At 52.9% G+C, this 12,707-nt stretch overlaps 1 protein-coding gene across 6 annotated transcripts in view; it reads left to right on the top strand.

The window, feature by feature from the left end:
• VWA2 (von Willebrand factor A domain containing 2) overlaps window positions 1–12,707 on the top strand; it is a 46,327-nt gene that overhangs the window by 32,004 nt on the left and 1,616 nt on the right. For all 6 annotated transcript variants that reach the window (XM_008506875.2, XM_070632385.1, XM_008506868.2 and 3 more), the window contains 6 exons: window positions 1,053–1,186; window positions 1,828–1,960; window positions 5,021–5,076; window positions 7,739–7,846; window positions 8,816–9,388; window positions 11,604–12,155. In XM_008506875.2, the coding sequence (XP_008505097.1) occupies window positions 1,053–1,186; window positions 1,828–1,960; window positions 5,021–5,076; window positions 7,739–7,846; window positions 8,816–9,388; window positions 11,604–12,155 (1,556 nt within the window). The remainder of the gene's footprint in view (window positions 1–1,052; window positions 1,187–1,827; window positions 1,961–5,020; window positions 5,077–7,738; window positions 7,847–8,815; window positions 9,389–11,603; window positions 12,156–12,707) is intronic.

The raw sequence follows: 12,707 nt of genomic DNA, 5'->3' as shown, positions 1-12,707 counted from the left end.
CAATCTGTGGTTTATCAGGCCCTCCATGGTTCTGACGCCCACTGAAGTTTGAGAACCACTGCTGAGGGCAGCATGAGGCTCTGTATGACTCTGTTCCCCTTCTATATTCATTGAGCCCCATCTCTGCTGGTTCTCAACTCTGGCTGAGCATCTGAATTACCCAGGGAGCTTTTAAGAAAGTCTATGGCTGGGCCAGGAGAACTAAGGGTGGGGCCAGGCAGAGCTGCCCACAGAATGCTAATGTGAAGCCAGAACTGAGAAGCTCCCTTCTGTGTGCCAGGCACTGTCCTAGATACTGGGAGAAATATCTGGTTTATATGGCTTCAGAGGAGAATGGGGAGTTTCATATAAGTAAATTTTAGAGATAAATGAAGTTTTTGCCATGTTGCCAAACCTTGGTCTATTTTGATGGGCAGGATTCTAAATGCATTATGGACTGCCTTGTCTTCTTAAAAAGAGGTTTCTCAACATGACTTAACCCTCTCTTCATGCCCTAGTGTCATCATCCCACGCATCACTTTTGTCCTGGGCGCTAACGGTGATGCACTCTGGCTATCAAAGTATGCTGGCTTCTTCCTCTCATGGCTTCACATTGCTGGCCTGAGTTCTTATGTCCACTGTTTGAATTCTTCAGTATTTTTTCTTTTACTAGCTGTCCTTGTTGGCTCTTTCTTGCTATCACCTAGAACCACTTTCCTTCATTTCCTTTTTGGTTACTTTTTTTCCTCATCAGCTGTGGGTTACAAGACCAGACAACCAATCTGTTAGGACCGTGTCTGAAATAAAAGTCAAGGGTTCAAGTGTGAGGAAGTTTGCAGGCTGTAGCAGGCACATGTTGTGACCCATGGCTGGGTGTCCTCACGGTCTGTCTGTGGTTCACTTCTCCATTTTCACCTGCATCCTAGCTGGATGAGGTGGCAGTTAAGTAGCTTCTGGATCATGGGGTGATGTTGCCATCCACAAGGAGCCTCCGGTCTGGGAGATGGGCGGGCAGGAGGAGCGTGGGTATGGGTGATGAGGTGATGTAACCTCTCTGCTGGGGCCGGGGGCAGGTGGGAGGAGCTGCACACACTGGCCAGCGAGCCGAGGGAGCAGCACGTGCTGATGGCTGAGCAGGTGGAGGATGCCGCCAACGGCCTCTTCAGCACCCTCAGCAGCTCTGCCATCTGCACCATCGCCTCTCCAGGTATGACCATCCAGGCTGGGAAGGAGTGGCCTTGCGCATATGGAAGTGGGGTGCGGGGTGGGGAGGGTTCCCCGAGGCAAGAGGTCATGGCTCAGGAGGCTCCTTAGGGAGGGCGGGCGAGAGGAACGTGGTCCAGCAGCCTCGGCCCTCAGGTACTTTGCTCTGTTCTGCCTCGCTGTGTCTGGCCCTGTGGGTTTCTCAGCTGGGAACCTTGAGCTTGTCTCCATGGGGTAGAGTGGCCAAGGGCTTGGGACCCAGGTCTTGTGGGACCCCTGTGCCTGTCCCCTTTTTGGGAGGAAGAGCCAAGTCAGCTCCCCACTGTGGTCAGCACAGGGAGGCTTCGGCTTGGGGTGACATCCTGCATTCCTAGTCGTCTTTGTCAGGTCCACCCAGGAGCTAGAGTGAGGTACGTTATATAAAGCATACACGTGTGCATGGGATGTAAAAGCTGTGTGGGGCGGGCCCTGTGCAGGGGAGATGCTCGGGGACTGGCTGCCCAGCCAACAGGCAGAGCAGGACCCTGCCCCGGTGTGCTCTGCCCCAAGAAGCAGAAGGTAGCCCGGGCTGAGAATGGTGGAACCGTGGGTGGGGGAAGGAGTCCTAACCCTGTCTTCTCCATCCTGTTTGCGCTGTGGACACAGACTGCAAGGTCCAGCCTCACCCCTGTGAGCGCAAGACTCTGGAGACGGTCAGGGAGCTTGTCGGCAATGCCCTGTGCTGGAGAGGATCTCGGGGGACCAATGCCGTGCTGGCTGCGCTCTGTCCCTTCTCCAGGTTCGTCTGCAAGGTCTGGGGTCAGAGCTTGAGGGCACAGCCTGGGTGGGGACAGAGGCTCCCAAGGCCGGGCGCTCACGAGCTGCAGGGAGAACAGCTCTTTGGGGCCTTGGTGGTGGAACGTGTGACAGGGATCGGAGGAGGCCTGGGAGGGAGCCAGGGACAGAGCTCGGGGGCTCAGGCAGGGTCACAGCTACTCAGTGTCAAAGTCTTGTCAACACGCTCCCCAGGTACCCAGGGTGTGTGAGGGTGGCAGGGACTCAGCCGCTCTGGAAGGCTGGTAAGTCAGCCAAAAGCTGGTCCCATAAGCCAGTGGTCTGGAGTTGGGATGGTGGTCTGGTAATTTGCTTCCTCTCAGCGCTGGCTTCCACATTTCTGGGGCCTGAGTGAGGCGAGAGGCTTAAGATCCTTGGATGAATTCCAGCTGTGGAGGCCATGGGGGGGATGCTGGGTTCTTTAGGACTCTACTCAGGCACTCAGGAGCACCTGCTGCCAGGCCATCAGCCATTCCCTCGCAAATCCCTGCACCGTCTCTCGGCACTTTGTCCAGACTCGCCTACCTCTGTTGCAGCGCCTCTACTCAGCAACTGCTGATCTAGCCTCTCGCCCTTTCCGGAGGGTCAAAGTGGCATTTGGACCAGTTGTATCTTTGCCCTTGGCCTGCCCCCGTCCATGAGATCAGAGCACACACACAGAGATGAAATGAATTGGCTGAGAAGCCGTGAGGGCCAGGCTGGGCTGATGCAGAGCTGAAAGGCCATCTTGGCAGGGAAGGGCCATGCCCTGCACATGGGTCAGAGGAAATGGGGCCTTGTGCCATGTCAGAGGCCACTAGAGGCTCTTCAGAACCCGAGCTTTCACCTGAAAGGAGGCAATTCTTCCTTCCCCAGTGAGCATGTTCTAAGAGCCCACTCTGAGCCGGGCAATGTGCAGTCACTGCCCCCAAGAAGCTCGCAGTCTAGAGGGGGCATTGGACAAGCAGACCAGTGACCACCTGAGGCATCCCAGGTGCCAGGATGGGACCTGTCCCCCCTGGGACGTCATGGAGAAGGCGCTGCTTGAGCAGTCTTGGAAGATGCGGGGGAACCGGGTGGCGGTGGGCGGAGGCATTCAGAGCCTGGAGCCACGGGGAGAGGCTGGTGGGTAGAGAGGACACGCATGGCTTTGTGCTCGGACTCTGGAGGCAGGCTGCTGAGTTTTTAACCCCAGGATCACCACTAATGAGCTGGGAACCTCCCCCTGCCTGTGTCTACACTGGAAAAGGAGTGTGGCAATAGGATTGTCAAGAGCGTGCAGTGAGTTAATATGCAGAATCACTAATGTTGCAGCCTCCCAGAGTGATGTCTGTGTATAGTAAGCTCTGCTTCATCAATTCCCTCATTCAAGAAATTCTGAGGGTCTTCTAAGCTCCCGCCACTGTCCCAGATCCTGGGAAATCAGCACGAACACCTCAGAAACAAATCTGCCCTCAAGAACTGACACTCTAAAGACAGGAGGTAGCAACGAACAAAACAAATACATAAACTATTAGGTGGATACATGCTATAGGGAAAAGGGATGGGTCAGGGTGGGGTAGGGCCGAAATTTCAAATAGTGTGGGCAGGGAGGGCCTTGCAGAGAATGGGGCATTTAAGTCAGACCTGGGGACGTGGGGGACAAGCGAGTACAGATCCAGGCAAAGTCCTGTGAACAACAGTGTCTGCCCCAACACCACCAATCCTGGTGCAGGCCTGGGGGACAGGGCGGGCCCATGGAACTCTCTGGGCTAGAACTAGTGGTTTCCTGAGGTCACTAGGAGTAGACATGGAGGAGGGGGAGTAGATTTCTCTTTCATGAGCTGGCAGCGTGGCAAACTTCTGACTTCAGCAACTCCTGGAGTTTGTAATTGACGTAGCATTTATCCTAAGCAGATATTTTGCCCCAGGAAAGACCCTGCCCTTGAGGTGAGCCCAGTGAGCCTGCCTGGCAGCCTGGGGTGGGATCTGGTTGGAAGAAGCCCTCCTTGGAAAGTTTGAGAGAACATTTTTGCCAACGCCCAAAGAGGAGACTCTCCCTAGCTGAGGCCATCTCTGGAGCTGCTGCCAACCAGGAGCAGGGCTTTCTGCCCACAGGACAAGGAGCCGCTCCTACTGCAGCTAAGCCCTTCTCCCCAGAGACTCAGGAGAGCCGGAGGCAAGGCCCAGAGGGTGGAGTGCACGGGCTTTGGAGTCAGATGGTAGCGTTTGGATCCCAGCTCTGCTGTGTTCTAGTAACCATGTGACTTTGGGCAACCTAATTCAGCCCTCTGAACCCGTATCTCCATCTGCAAAATGGAGATAACCGTCTCTTCCAGTAGCTGTGGATTCAAGGTAATGATGTGGACACGTGGAGCATGGAAGCCACCACAGGAATGGTGGCCCTGGTGTTATCACAGAATGTTAGTGCTCAAAAAGTCCTGAGAGGTCATCGAGTCCGGTGGTTTGCAAATCCTCTTGAGCTGCAGAGCCTCGTATGGACACTTGTTGTGCAGACCAGGAAAAGCACATTTGGGGTGAACGGGGTGGCTATGGCACTGGGGGAGGCCAGCACCCTAGCCACTCATTCTCCTTCTCTCTCCATTGAGGCTCCAAGGAACACAGTTGAAAACTACAGATAGAGTTACTATACCAAAGAGGGAACTGGAGACCAGAGAAGGAAAGTAACTTGCCTGGGGTCACAAAGCCAGAATCCAGTTGCCCGCCCACCCCCCACACCCCCAACAGCATTGTGCTGGCCCCAGAAAGTAGCTCTTAATAAGAAAGCTGTTCCCACAGTTCAGAGTATCAAACACGTATCTCTAACTTTTGACATAATAGCCAATTTACATTCTGTTTTTTAAAAAAATTGTCCCTGGGTAGTCTGAAACATTGCCTACTCTGTGCAGGTAAAAGCTGGGGTAGAGTCAAGAAAGAAAACGAGGAAATCTTTCTTGACCCGCTTCTGCATTGGAATCTATGTCAGCTTCTAGCGGTTAAATAACCTTCGCGTTTCTGCCCTCCTGCTACACCTGTGATCTCTACCATTTGTTTCCTTGGATTGTAGCTGGAAGAGAGTGTTCCTAACCCACCCCGCGACCTGCTACAGGACCACCTGCCCAGGTACAGTATGCCTCTTGCATTCTCTGCTCTTTCTGGGCCCTGGGCTGGCTTCTAAAGGGCATTGGCACTCCTGGGGCAGAGGGTGGAGTTGGAGCCAGCTCCGGGGCAGGGGGATGGGCGTTTTGGAGGTGGAGCAGTGTGCTCATGCCATACGCATTAGTCGCTTGATCAGGGGTACTTTTCTCCCTAAGAACAGAGTGAAGGCTTTGGAATGACCTTCCTTTAACCAGTGCCCCTTGCACTGATGAGAGGCAGCGAAGGGTGTGCCCTGAGCACCAGCTTTGCAGACAGAAAGCCTCACATCCAGCTCCGAACTCGGGGCAAGATACCCAAGCCTCAGTTTCCTCCTCTACGAAATGGGGGTAATGTTGGTCCCAGGTCTGGAATCCCCATTTCCCTGCTCTGTGTGATAGGGGGGCTCATACATGGGATCCTTTTGAAGGTTCAATAGATAATGCCCACGGAAGTGCTTCATCAGCTGTAATGTTCCAAGGAAACAGGAGGGCTCAAGAGCGTTAAGCACCATTCAGCCAGGTTCCCCAAGGGGCCCTCACTGCCCCCATCCTGGGGTCTAGTGCATCCCACTGACCCGGAAGCATAGAAATTGCACTCGCAGGTGTTGGCGTCTGTCTTTGTGTGGGTTTGCTCCTGACGAGGTAGGAGTCTGTCTCACGGGGGCAGAGCCAGTGGCCTTACGTGCAGGCGGGGTGGCACTTCCCACCCGGGGTTGGTGTGATCCCCCTGGCATCCCGTTTTCAAGTTCCAACATCACTGGCTTCTGAAGAAACTGGAAGTGAGATTGTTTCTGCTCAGAAATTAAAGTTCGAGGACTTACGGTTTTGGAACCAGAGTGACCTGGGTTTGAGTCCCAGCTGTGCCCCTTCCAACTATCTGACCTCCAGCACCTGAGGACTTATAGTCATCGAGCTTCAGCTTCCTTGTCCGTGAAACGGGCGTTTTTACAGGACCCACTTCACTGGGTTGCATCATTGAAAGGAGATCGTGCATCAGAGGTGCTTAGCCTGGGATCTGGCACATACTCGATGGTCAACTAGAGGCCACCAGTGGTGTTGTGAATGAGCCCCCAGGTGTTTCCAGGATACTCCAGCTGACACAACAGCAGGCCCAGGTGCCCAGAGTTAGCCTCAGTAATCTCCACCTTTGAAAAGTATACACTTAATTACAGTGATGTAACCACCAAGTAATATATGAACATTTTTAAGAAAAAAGGATAGAAATCACCAATTCCTATGGTAACCACACTCAGCTGCTTATCAAGCCCTTTGAACACATGATACTTGAACACATGAATATCCTGTTTGTTCTCTGCAACCCTGGGAGGGAGGTGGTGTATTATTTGCATTTTGCAATAATCCATAAGGAAATTGATAGAAGCTCAGATATTGACTGCAGTGTCTCATAGATCAGACACTTCAGAATGGGCCCGATTTTAACATAAGCTCTGGTTTCCTGTGTCAGATATCACCTTTGAAGAGGTGTTACCCATAATTTGCACCTTCCTTCTAAACGCAAATGCTGTCTTCCCTGTTACGGAGTGTTTTGCTTCATGCCTGGCTTTCTGCTAAGTCTTTCCATGGATTTGTTCATGTACTCCTCACCGTAACACTGTGGAACAAGCTCAGTATGATCACCCCTCTTCAGATGAGGATACTGAAGCTTGGAGGGACTAATTGAGGTGCCCAAGGAAGTGGAGGAGGCCCCATTCATTGATGGAGGATCCAAAGGCTTGTTGTCTTGCTGTGCCAGCCGGCAGAGGCTGTTAAGAACAACCACGTGTAGAACTTAAAGAAGAAACAGCACCATCCACATTGCAGCGTTCCCTGAGTTTTAAGACACCCATACTGTCGCCTTGATGCCACTGAGATGTTCATCCTTATCAAGCTCGGGTCCAATACCCATTAATTGTTATGGCCACCTGGAGCCCCTCAAGGCCTCCTCAGCAGCCGTGGGTTATTAAGGTGGTTGTGTCAGTCACCTAGGCCTGCCATAACAAGAGACCACAGACTGGGGAGCTCAAACAACAGAAATTTATTTTCTCACTGTTCTGGAGGCTGGAAGTCTAAGATGAAGGTGTCACTAGGGTTGGTTTCTTCTGTGGCCTCTCTCCTTGGCTTGGTCACATGACCTTTGCTCTGTGCACATCCCTGCTATCTCTTCCTCTTACAAGGACACCAGTCATTTGGATTAGGGCCCACCCTAGGACCGCCTTTAACCTTAATTTCCTCTTTAAAGGCCCTGTCTCCAAATATAGTCATATTTTAAGGTACTTGGGGTTAGGACTCCTACACATGAATTTGGAGGAGACAGAATTCAGTCCATAACATGTATTCTCAGTGTCAGAGCCAGGAGCCAGGTCCCATTGGCACATCTCCAGGTAAGCCTATAATTCACACAGGCCTTAGCGAGCCCATGATCGAGTGTCCTTTACCACCCACACCCAACCCCTCCTCTATGTACCTTATTGGCTTTCTTTCCCCTCTTTGCTTACAGGTATGGCGACTAATTTCCTAGTGGACCCCAGGGGAAGCAGTGGGCTGGGCCCTGCTGGGGCAGGGTGGCCTGCTGGACTCACCCTCTGGCCAAACCCTTCACACACCTCTGGGCTGATGTGCTAGGCTGTTAATGGGCATCTCTCCCAAAGGCCCTTGTGACTCACAGCCCTGCCAGAATGGAGGCACATGTGTTCCTGAAGGACTGGACAGGTACCACTGCCTCTGCCCAGCGGCCTTCGGAGGGGAGGCCAACTGTGGTATGTATGCACAGGACTTCTAAGCCTCTGACCGTTGGGGAGCCGTGCAGCACAGGCTCCCCCTTCTCACCTCCCACCCTTCTAACTACTAGGCAGAAACTGGCCCTTGAGTCTTAGTGCCACCCACTTTCCAAAGACACCACTGATCTGATGTCTCATGTAGTACAGCCCCTAAGCGCTCTGTGAATGATAACTCAGGTGGTGAGGCTCTGAGTAGGACAGCTGCTCCTGGCTTATTAGCTTTAGAGTGGCCGCTGCTTAATATTTGATCATCATGAGCCCAGCTGCTGGCTAGAGCCAGCCCAACTCTGGGTCCTGGTTCTGGGCAGAGTCTCTTCTCTCCTGTTCCAGAAAGAGGAGCAAGGAGCCTCAACCCTTTTTGGTTTTAAAGGTAGGAAATGAAGTTTATAATAGGCTTTACCCCATAGGATTGTTGGGAGTTTGAAATAAGATTACCTGTGTGAAGGCCTTGGCACCATGGTTGACATACAGTCGGGGTATAGTGCTGGGTCAATTGGAGATCCATCTAGAAAAAAGGGATCTTGACCCCTTACCTCACAAGCTAAACAAAAGTCAACTCCAGATGGATCACAGATCTAAATGCAAAAGGCAAAGCAGTGGGGCTTCTAGAAGAAAAAACATAGGAGCACATTTTCATGATCTTGAGGTAGACAAAGATTTCTCAACAGGACACAAGAAAAACTAACCGTAACAGAAGAAGGTTATAAAATAGGTTACATTTTTCTTTTTACAAAGTGGTGGGGTACAGACCCTTAGCCAGAGCCAGGAGGGAGAGCTCCCTGTCCAGCCCTAACTCTGTGACATGCACCGACTAAGCCCCTGCAGCCTCAGTTTTTCTGCCCCTTCTTCCTCCGGGGAGGCCCCGTGTGGTGGTTGGGTGTTCCGGGTGGGACAGCAATCTGCATGCTCCAGGCGGCCATAGTGTGATGGCTGCTGTGAATCTGGCAGCCCCGAAGCTGAGCCTGGAGTGCAGAATCGATGTCCTCTTCTTGCTGGCCGGCTCGGCGGGCACCACCCTGGAGGGCTTCCTGCGGGCCAAGGCCTTCGTGAAGCGGTTTGTGCAAGCCTCGCTGAGCGAGGACTCCCGGGCCCGCGTGGGGGTGGCCCTGTACAGCGAGGAGCTGGTGGTGGCAGTGCCCGTGGGTGAGTACCAGGATGTGCCGCACCTGGTCAGGAGCCTCGATGGCATTCCCTTCAGTGGTGGCGCCACCCTGACGGGCAGTGCCTTGCGGCAGGCGGCAGAGCACGGCTTTGGGAGCGCCACCAGGACAGGCCAGGACCGTCCACGCAGGGTGGTGGTCCTGCTCACTGAGTCACGCTCCCAGGATGAGGTCGCTGGTCCAGCACGTCACGCGAGGGCCCGAGAGCTGTTTCTGCTGGGCGTGGGCAGTGAGGCCGTGCGGACAGAGCTGGAGGAGATCACAGGCAGCCCGAAGCACGTCATGATCTACACCGACCCACAGGACCTGTTCAACCAAATCCCCGAGCTGCAGGGGAAGCTGTGCAGCCGGCCACAGCCAGGTAAGGTCCCAGTGGCTGGGCCGGCTGGTCAGTGGCAGCCCCTTCCTTCTTTTGGTAACCACTCAACCAGAGCTTGTGCTAGGGGCTGGAACCACAGCTCCACTCTTTTACATACTAGCCATGTGCCAAGTAACTTGTCAGATTACTGGTCAATAAAATGGGACTAATAATAGCACCTCCTAAAGAGCTTTTGTGAGGATTAAGTAAAACAAGCAATATAAACACTTAGTACAGAGTAAACACAGAGTACGCACTCAGGAAACTGTAGGTATTGCTATTTTTTTATTATTATTTATTCTTAACAAAAAACTCTGAATCTACTAAGCATACTCGAGAACAGCAGCTTTCCAGCTTCTTTTGGCAATCCACAGAAAGAAATGCATTCCCAGTACACGCACACACATGCACACGGACACACAACTGCAACAAACGTTTCACGAAACAATACTTGTCCTTTCTATCTGGGATGCGTTCTGACATTTTTCTATTCTGTCCAGTTTCACGACCCATGAAGTTGATTTTGTGACCCTCCATTGGAGAGCACTGCCGCTGGGAGTGGACATTCCCATCTGGTGGGCAGGGCCTGGCGCATGGCCCGAGATGTAGTAGCTGAAACACATCCTTGACGGGGCTCCCCATTTCTCCTCTAGAGGGGTGGGAGGGAGGACGCTGCCTGTGGAATTCAGCTCCTCAGCCCAGATGTCACTCTCACCAGAAGTGAGGCTTTCCTTCCTGCAAAGGGGAAGGTCAGCAATCCGCCTGCCCCTCCAATCACGTCTCCCCAGGGCAGCCAGAGTGGGTTCTTTAAAGATAGTTTAGATTTACGGAAAAATTGTAGCAATAGTAGAGTTCCCATATACTCCCGTATAGAATTCTGTATGGGAGTATACTATACTATACTATATATACTGTATACTATACTATACTATATATACTGTATACTAGTATACTATACTCCCATACAGAACTCTATACTCCCATATAGAGTTCCCATATACTACACAGCTTGTAAAGATCTTTAGGTACAACTGTCACAATTAATGAACAAACATGGATACATTATCATTTACTAGTTTTTTACCCACTGTCCTTTTTCTCTTCCAAGGATCCCATCCAGGACATCATGTTACATTTAGTCATCCTGTCTTCTTAGGCTCCCCTCTTAAGTTTCCTCTTGACAGCTTCTCAGCCTTTCCTTACGCTGGAGTGCTAAGATCAGAGCCTCTTACACCATACTTAAACCTTTCCAGCGGCTCCCCAATGCACTTGGAATAACATTCAAACTTTCCCGCTGGCTCTCTTCTGAGAGCTCCCTGTGGTCTGGCCCCTGCAGGCCTCTCGGTAGCCCCTGCGTGAGTGGAGAGGGGAGCAGCCACACACACAGCCTTCTCCATCCTTGAGAAGCACCCCCACCCAGCCAGCTCACACTTACGCCTCCTTCAGTTCTTAGCTAATATGTCACTCCTCAGAGAAACCTTGACCCCTTCTCCCAATCGCGTAATGCTGCCCCTGCTGGTCCCTCTCGTAGTACTCCGCTCTTTTCCTCCACAGCTGCTCACACAGTTTGTAATTCTATGTTGGTTTCATGTCCATCTCCCATAGACTGTCAGCCCATTGTGGGCAGGCAGCGACCCATTTTGTCCACGTGGTATAAGTAGTGCCTTGTATACAGCACAGGGCATGTGGAAGGTGCTCAATAATGGGACGGATAAGGGTGCAGGTGAAGTTGCTGTCACAAGGTCCCCAGAGCTCAATGGCTTACATATGATAGACGTTTCTTTCTTTCACATCACAGTGCAGAGGTGAGTGGCCTGGGCCAGCAGGGTGGCTTGGCTATCTTGTGCTTCTGCCTCTAAGTCCAGGGTCACCGTTTATCAGCCAGCAGGAAGTGGGGAGAGGGGAAGTTGAGGGCAGGCAGCTTCCTTTTGAGGACTTAGAAACTGCACAGTTACGTCTGATCACATCCCATCAGGTAGAATTTGGACACAGGGCCACACCTAGCAGCCACGGAGGCTAAATGTATGGTGAGCTGGGCATGCATATGTCCTGCTAATATTTCAGGAGAGGCTGGAGGACGGATACAGCAGTGGACTGACAGACTGATTGGTCTGGGCTCAGCCCGACTCAGAGCAGTCCCTGCTCTGCCGGCCGGATCCAGATGAGGAGCTCCACCTGGCAGAGCCCACCCTGAGGCCCACTCTGCTTGCTCCCGCAGGCTGCCAGGCACAGTCACTGGACCTGGTTTTCATGTTGGATGCCTCTGCCTCCGTGGGGCCCGGGAACTTCGCCCAGATGCAGAGCTTTGTGAGAAGCTGCACCCTCCAGTTTGACGTGAACCCCGATGTGACGCAGGTTGGCCTGGTGGTGTACGGCAGCCAGGTCCAGACGGCCTTCGGGCTGGACACCCACCCAACCCGTGCCTCAGTGCTGCGGGCCATGAGCCAGGCCCCCTACCTGGGTGGGGCAGGCTCCGCAGGCATGGCCTTGCTGCACATCTATGACAAGGTGATGACTGTCCAGAAGGGCGCCCGGCCTGGTGTCCCCAAGGCTGTAGTGATGCTCACAGGGGGGAGGGGGGCAGAGGACGCGGCCGTCCCCGCCCAGAAGCTGAGGGACAATGGCGTCTCTGTCCTGGTGGTGGGCGTAGGGCCTGTCCTGAGGGAGGCACTGCGGAGGCTTGCAGGTCCCCGGGACTCCCTGATCCACGTGGCATCCTACGCAGACCTGAGGTACCACCAGGACGTGCTCATCGAGTGGCTATGTGGAGGTGAGTCGGGTTGACCTTCGGGGCTGCCTCAAAGGGAGGGTACATCACTACAAGCATTGCGGCTCCTCCCAGCCACCGAGTGCTCTCCACGTGCCAGGCTCTGTGCTAAATCCCACGCTCACATGAAATCCTGCAGCAGGCCCAACCATCTCCATTTGACCTTCAGGATGCAGATAATTCAAGTAACACAGACACCTCTTCCCAAACTTGAGAATTTATGCACTGCATTTAAACAAGACATCATTACAATACCCACTGATCCCCCAAGGGTCTAAGGACCCCAGGTTGACATTGACCTAGGTAGTGAATGACAGAGCTAGGAGCAAACACAGCCAGGCCAGCCTGACTCCAAGGCTTTCTTTGCTAGTGACATCCTGTCTGCCTTTTTTAAAGTATGTGACTGTAATAATCATAGTAAGCACGGGTACATGCACAGCACGTTGAAGGGAAAGAATCTCCATATGCGTGTCGGAGAGCTGGGTGGAAGCTGAGTCTTTGATCTTGCCAAGAAGCATGGGGCACCAACCGTGTGCCAACGTGTTGCTTAAGGGC

Source organism: Equus przewalskii, chromosome 1, assembly GCF_037783145.1.
Source record: "Equus przewalskii isolate Varuska chromosome 1, EquPr2, whole genome shotgun sequence".
NCBI lineage: Eukaryota > Metazoa > Chordata > Mammalia > Perissodactyla > Equidae > Equus > Equus przewalskii.
This window is presented reverse-complemented; position numbering and strand designations above follow the sequence as displayed.